We start from the raw sequence: 7,613 nt of genomic DNA on the forward strand, positions 1-7,613 counted from the left end.
CTGAAGAGTGGGGCAGGGATAAAATAGCAGGATAGTGACAGAATCCATTAATTTTAGATCACACAGCTGCAGTGTGGCCTAGGGATAGGCAGGGGCTTGGGGGAAGACAGGGAGACTTGGAGAGACTGTTGCAGGAGCTCAGGTAAGAGAAAGGATCGAGAAGTAGGGACCATCTCCATGGCCCTGGTTGAGGCTGCACTTACAGCCAGCAGCTGGGCTTCCATGGTCTGCAGTCTCGGGGGGGGGGCAACATCTCGAGTCCTGCCCTGTCCACCTCAGTGGCCAGGAGGCTGCTTACGTTCCAACCTGGGCTGCACCAATTAGCTCTCCTTGTAACTTGCAAACAAAACCTAGAAATGAACTGCTTTCAAAGACCTGGCTGACTGCATCCCTTGTTACCAGGAAACAGCAGGACAGGTTGCAAAGTCCCATTACAGGAAATAAAAAGAACGCTCCAGCAAGCGCCAGCATTTTCCCACCAGGATTCCAGCCAGCTGTCATTCATGCTGCTTGGCAGAAGAACTGAACAGGCATAAGAATAGCAGCAGCTTCTTCAGCGCCAGGCACTGTGCTAAACGCTTCAATCTTATTTTTGTGATGCCCTATGAGGCTGCCCTTATCACAGGAATTTTCACTGAAGGGCTGAGGGGTTAAATAATTTGCCTGAGGTTAGAGCCTAAATCTGGGGAACTGGAATTTTCATCCTGGAATGCATACCTGAGGGTCTGTGCACCACGTGCTGCCTTAGAAACCAGAATGACAGTAGAAAAGTACCCTCATTTTTTCCCCTAATGTTTATTTTGGAATCCTTTAAGATTTACCAAAAAGTTGCAAAGGTATGGTGTTTCTGTATAACACTCATTTGGTTTCCTCATGTTAACATCTTACATTATAACAATACATTTGTCAAAACTAATGAGCATAGGTACATTACTACTAATTGGACTCCAGATTAGATATTAGCTTTTATACTAATGCCTCTTCTGGTCCAGGATCCAATGCATTATATCACATCTCCTTCAGCTCCTTTGGTCTTTTTTTTTTTAAATAAATTTATTTACTTATTTTTGGCTGCATTGGGTCTTCGTTGCTGCGTGCGGCCTGTCTAATTGCGAAGAGCGGGGGCTACTCTTCGTTGTGGTGCACGGGCTTCTCATTGCAGTGGCTTCCCTTGTCGTGGAGCACGGGCTCTAGGTGCGCGGGCTTCAGTAGTTGTGGCTCGTGGGCTCTAGAGCGCAGGCTCAGTAGTTGTGGCGCACGGGCTTAGCTGCTCCTTGGAATGTGGGATCTTCCTGGACCAGGGCTCGAACCCGTGTCTCCTGCATTGGCAGGTGGATTCTTAACCACTGTGCCGCCAGGGAAGTCCCTCCTCTGGTCTTAAGTCCTTGTTTTTCGTAACTTTTGACCATTTAAATGTTGATAACGCAGTAGAACGTCCTCTAACTGGACTATGGGTTTTCAGAGAGAATTCAGAGGTGAAGTGCTCATCTTGTCAAATCAGAGTACTATCAACATGATATATCAGAAGTGTTAAGCAACCTTAATAGTTTGGTTAAGGTCTCTCCAGAACAAAGTTAACATTTTCCCTCTTCCATGTTCGTGAGTCACTAAGTCTAGCCCACAGTAAGTCCCACTTACTGGAAGGGGGAGCATCTACTTTTATTTAGAATCCTTTTTAAGATTTATGGCTTAATTTATTCAAATCACCTGCAGCAGCATGGACTCATTTTATACTTTGGGTTGTAATCACTCATTTTTAAGATGAAGAAACAAAGAGACTCAAAAAAGATGGCTTGTCCATCACACAGGGTAAGTTGGTAGGAGCCATGGCAAGACCCACCTCTCCAAGGTTCTTCCAAGTTGGAAGAGAACTGTGAAGAGATCTGTGTATCAAGGTAATGGAACGTTAATCAGCGATAAAAAGGAATGAAGTCCTGAAACATGCTGTGATGAACCCTGAAAACATTATGCCATTGTCTTGCCTTGGGGCAGCAGTCACTATCACACAGCGCTATGCTAAGCCTCTGTAGAACACTCAGTACCATCTGGTGCCACTGGGTCCTTGGAGCTGGATGCATGCTTCCGGAAAGCAGAAACTTTCTTTTTCATCACCGACGAAAATAGGGCTTGGTGTGTATTTGTGGGTGACCAAATCTTTATGTACTTTATGTACTGATGTGGAACAACCTCCAAGATCTGCCAAGTGAGAAAAAGCAAGATGCAAGAGTGCGATCCCTTTTTTGCACAGAAGGTGTGGGGGGCGAGTACACACCCACACGTGTTTATATATGGCTGTCTGGAAGGCTCTTCTGCTCAGGCTACATAACTTAGCTCAACAGTTTCCACTCCACTCCCGCTCTTTAAGAACTGGTCCACTTTTGGAATCAACACCTTCACTTTCAAAACAAGGTCTCCAAGGCCTTGGTCGGCTTTAGATGACTGAGGTAACTTAACACCACAACAAGCAGTGTAGAAAAGACCCAACCGCAGCCACCATTATCTCACCTTTCCTTAGGCTCCTCCTCCCAGGAAACCAGTTCCCAGAACACAGGCTCACCCTGTCCCATGGTAGGGGCTGAATCAGTACCTCTTGTGCTCCTCTTTGACAGGCTAGATACATTCTCTGAAGCAATGTATCTATTAAATGGCTGCTGGTTTATCAACGCACCCATGACCTCAAGACAGTCCCACACCCTGGTTAAATACAGAAGGAAGGAATCAAAATATCCCCAAGGGTGGCCCCTACACAAAGGAGAAAAGACTAGAGTCGAAAAGAACTTACATCAAGGCAATTTATTAACAGAAAACAATAATTTGAGGAGTCCTGTTCACAGACGGCGACCACGGCGACCCCCCTTCCTGCGGGTGCTGTCGGAGGGGATGGGGGTGACATCCTCTGTGGGGAGGAAGAGAAAACATCATTGCCTGGAGCTGGATGGGAAGGGGTTCAGGCCTCCCTAGGCCAATTGGTCTAACGGATCAGCAGTGGATCCTGCTGCTTCACAAGTTAAGTCCTCAGTATTTAACAGATAGATGTGGAGCTGCCCCATCTGCTGCTTCCTCAAAATTTCTGATGTGGTTTGAACTCAACTTACCAGAAGGGGAAACTGAGGCTCAGAGTGGGTCACTTGCACAGGATGTCAGAGGCAGGTGATAAATCCAGGTTTCTGACACCTAGCGCACTGACTCTAGTGGAAAAATCCTCATAAACTGAAGAATATCTCCTTTTTAATAGCTAGGAGGCTGAAAATGTTCTGAAAAAATCTTGAGAGGGCTAGACCATTCGACTGAGGGATCAGTACACGTTGCCACAGAAACAATAGGGAAGGGCTAACATCTCCCTCCTAAGAGCTATAAGTGGCCAGATCAGACGTGAGGGTATAAATACTACACAAGTGTAGAGAACTGCTGTGATTCTCAACCATGGGAGCTACTGCCCCCTCCATACACTCTTGTCACAATGCCTGGCCTGCCCTACTGATATTGAGTAGTCAATGATCACACAGGAGACACCCCCCCCCCAAATACCAACAGCAACCCCCATGAGAACACTGGAAAGGACAATTCATCTCCTGTCAGTTCCACCAGTCACCATCAGGTACAGAAGTTCAGAAATGAGACGGCGCTGTCCCAATGCAGGACATTCACATCAAGGCAACAAGGGTGTTCAGGGAGAGAGTTTATGTCACATGGTGCCTCTTGCACTCCCTATTAACAAACCTAACTGCCAAAAGTTACCAGACTAGGCCCTGTATCCACTGAGCAGACCACATGCTTTCCGGGGTCAGTGCTTCAAAGCAAATCCAAGCATAAGCCAAAGAGGGGCACTCACCAATCCGCCCAATCTTCATTCCTGAGCGGGCGAGGGCTCTAAGGGCTGACTGGGCCCCTGGTCCAGGAGTCTTGGTCCTAGGATATGAATGTCTAAATTAAGAAAAGCTTTTGGCCAAGTCATGAGAAGATCCCACAACCCTCTAGTTCAGGGCTCTACAAACTTTCTTTCTGCAAAGGGCCAGACCGTAAATACTTCAGGCTTAGTATGCCACTTACTTTTTGTCACACACTCCCCCCAGCACCATGGGTCACAGTTTGTATCCTGCTCTGCCTGCACCCTGTTTAAAGAAGTGCCCCTTTTGGTCACATGCTGTGATTCTAAGTGTTTCTGGTGATCTGTCCTTTTCCATCCTCCCAAGACCACAACACTATCAACGGTCCACTGGACCACTTTAACAACTTCCTATCTGGTCTGTTCCCAACACAGCAGTCATCTTAAAAGACAAATAACAGAGCTTCCCGGGTGGCGCAGTGGTTGAGAGTCCACCTGCCGATGCAGGGGACACAGGTTCGTGCCCCGGTCCGGGAAGATCCCACATGCCGCGCAGCGGCTGGGCCCGTAAGCCATGGCCGCTGAGCCTGTGCGTCCGGAGCCTGTGCTCCGCAACGGGAGAGGCCACAACAGTGAGAGGCCCGCGTACCACCAAAAAAAAAAAAAAAAGACAAATAACAACAATAAAATAAATATCATACAACCCAACCTCAACAGGTCATTACTGTTAACAAGTTTTCATGCCCCCCCGCCCCCAGCCCAAGTCCAAATCTTAACCAGGTTCTTCAAGACCCAGCAGGACCTCACCCGCTCCTATCTTATCACACCTCATGCCACTTTTCCACAGATGTGCCAAGCTCATTTCCACCCCAAGACCTTTTCCTTCCAGTTGTTCCTGGCTGGAATACTCTCCCCTGTCCTTCCTTCACTGGACTGACTTCTAACCACAACATTAGGTCTTAGTTTAAACTTTATTACCAACCTATCCTTGACACATTTTTGCTTCCCAGCACTTGCTGCAAAAAGAAACCACATGCTCCCCTTCTCTATACTGCTTAAAGCCTGTCTCTCCACCAGCCTAAGAGCCACGTAAGAGGATGGAGACCATATCTATTTTCCCCCATCACTCTCTTCTAGTACTTAGAACACAGTACCTCGTATGCTGAGTGCTCAATTAACACAGTAAGTTAGCGCAGGGGAGGGTGCAGGAACCAGTTACAGGCATATCTCATTTTACTGCACTTCACAGATAATGCCTTTTTTAAAAAAACAAATTGAAGGCTTATGGCAACCCTTCATTGTCAGATAGTTAGAAATTTTTTTTAGTTGCAAATTATTTTTAACTTACGGTTATGTACACTGGGTTTTTTTTTTTTTAAAGACATGATGCTACTGCACACTCAGTAGGCTACATACAGTACAGTGTAAACGTAACTTTTATACATGCTGGGATAACAAAAAATTCACATGATTTGCTTTACTGATATATTTGCTTTAACACAGTGGTCTGGAACCAAACCCACAGCATCTTTGAGGTATGCCTGTATTAATTATGTACACACCTAGGATGTCTTGCCCAAGCCCAGTGACCTCACTGCCCAGTCCCAGCCTTACCTATTTCCTCCTGTGGCCCGGAGTTTGATGTGGAGGGCAGTGATGCCCAGCTCCTTGCACCTCTGGGCTACATCCTGGGCAGCCAACATGGCAGCATATGGAGATGACTCATCTCGGTCAGCCTTCACCTTCATCCCACCAGTTACACGGCAGATGGTTTCCCTGGGGACAAATGCACAGGGTCCTTTCTTTCCTACCCAACAAGGATTCAGAGTGCATACCACACCCTAATGAATAAAAAGCACTACTACTCAGGTAGGGCAGAGAATGAAGGTCAATTGAACATGCATCCTGATCTAACAAGACTGCCATGGGCTCTGCCTTGATGGGGTTCAGATCCTAGATAACTAAGCTCTGTATCGACGATTTACATGTACTTTTACATTTAATCCTCCTATTACTCCATGAGTAATTCCTCCTCATGTTACATACGAGGTCCCCATGCTGTAAGCCCATAAGAGCACAAAATGTCTCCTTCTCTCTCAGAACTCCAGTACCTAGGAGATCACACCATCTGTGGATTCATCAACCAAGCACATATCCTTATTTGAACATTTTACAACATTTATTTCAAGAGATTCCCTTAAACTGCCACCCAGTTCCAGGGTCGTTTCTAACCCCAACCCTTGTTAATTGGGTCCTGGGCCTCTCCACCTAGGTACTCACTTGCCAGAAAGATCGGTGACATGGACGAAAGTGTCATTGAAGGATGCAAAAATGTGGCACACACCAAATACATTTTCTCCTTCGGCCACCTGAGGACCAAGGCTGATGACCTGTTCTTCCTTCTTTTCTTTCCCCTTGCGAGGTGCCATTTCTTAAGGAAAGAAAAAAGAATCCCAGTGTTAACGACAGAAAACCCCAAGGTTTACTTCTCTGGGAATAACTGCTCCCCCGAGAAAGGTGCGTGGGACACGCGGGCACTTGCGCTCCCGCCCCACGCCGCGAACACGCCAGCGCTCAGGATTTCCAGGTGTCGCTTGCTGGAGGCTAACCCTGCCCTGCACCTCCCAGCCCACCGTGGCAAGACTTCAACGTCCCTCGTCTCGGCCTTCAGCGGCAATAGGCGCACGGTAGATGCTCAACAAACACTGATGTTAAGAGAAATTAAGCCTTCTCCTAATTTCTGGCTTTGAGAAACCTGCCCTGAGCGCCCAGAAATTAAAACGTGCCCGACTTAGCAGTCACTGAGATTTAGGAAACACCTAACGAAGGGCCATTTTTTCTGCATTCCCCTCTGGAATCCTCACTACATCCCCACGGAATTCCTACGACTACTCTTACTTTCCAGATCGAAAATAAACTAGAAATCAGGGGACCGGCCTCCGACCGCTCACGAAAAAGCTGGTGGGGTAAAGGTGGGAGGTCACAAAGGACTAAATTTTCCGCTCCTTTCCCAATCAACCATGCTGTGCTGCCTTTTCAGCGCAGGTGTGGTCGTGGCGCAGGGCCTATGCCTTCGAGGCTAGACCTGAACTCACCCCTGCTTTACCGGCTTTTCCCTGAAGCAAGACCGCCGCCTCCCGAGACGGGGCGCGAACCAGAGTCTGGGTCGGCCCGCCGAGCTCCTCTCGCCCAGCACTTGGTTTGTCTTCCACGGAAAGACCCCAGCCCCGCGCCCCCGGCCCCGGCGGGTCCCCGTGCCGCAGGATGCCACCCGATTTTCCTCGCCCAGGGCTCCTACCTACTCGTCTTATCCAGAACCAGCCACCAAAAAGAAAGAGAAGGAGGGGGCGGGGCGACGGGTCACGCACGTGTCCCCGGAAGTGTACGTCTGCGGTCACGGGGCGAGGCAGGCTCCCGGAAGACGCCGATTTTAGCGTTTCCAAGGAGATTAAAACGCCCTCGAGAATACAGCTTACTTAAAAGAGCGCCTAAAGAGGTAAGAGGCTGGGTGTCTTGGCGAGCGGGTCTGCTTCTAAGACTGCATGAGGCAGCCGCACACGGTGGGTGTGGAAGGCCTGTGTCCTAAGATGGCGGCGACCGCGGCTAGACAGACTTCCCTGACCCTGAGCCTCGTCAGCCTGGGGGCGGCAGCGCCCCTCGTGGTGTGGAGGTGAACAACAACAACAAAACCACGGTGATCGTAGACTTTCAACTTCTGTGTACTTGGCAAAATTATTCAATACTTAGCATTGTATACCAGCCTGGGATAAGCGATTCATATGCATTG

At 48.4% G+C, this 7,613-nt stretch overlaps 1 protein-coding gene across 3 annotated transcripts; it reads right to left on the minus strand.

Annotated features, from left to right (window-relative positions):
- Positions 1-2,774: 2,774 nt before the first annotated feature.
- RPS14 (ribosomal protein S14) lies at positions 2,775-7,255 on the minus strand. Of its 3 annotated transcripts, none has more exons than XM_082652210.1 (5): positions 7,125-7,255; positions 6,107-6,257; positions 5,441-5,602; positions 3,833-3,909; positions 2,775-2,896 (listed from the first exon to the last, which is right to left on the minus strand). In XM_082652210.1, exons 2-5 carry the CDS (start codon positions 6,253-6,255, stop codon positions 2,829-2,831), a joined length of 456 nt encoding a protein of 151 aa, XP_082508336.1. In that variant the 5' UTR covers positions 6,256-6,257; positions 7,125-7,255; the 3' UTR covers positions 2,775-2,828. The 3 variants fall into 3 exon arrangements, with proteins under 3 accessions (XP_082508336.1, XP_082508337.1, XP_082508338.1); XM_082652211.1 differs by having other exon boundaries at positions 7,129-7,179; XM_082652212.1 differs by lacking the exon at positions 7,125-7,255 and adding an exon at positions 6,922-7,098.
- Between the last annotated feature and the right edge of the window lie 358 nt (positions 7,256-7,613).

This window comes from Grampus griseus, assembly GCF_964374135.1.
Source record: "Grampus griseus genome assembly, chromosome: 3".
In the NCBI taxonomy this organism is placed as follows: Eukaryota; Metazoa; Chordata; class Mammalia; order Artiodactyla; family Delphinidae; genus Grampus; species Grampus griseus.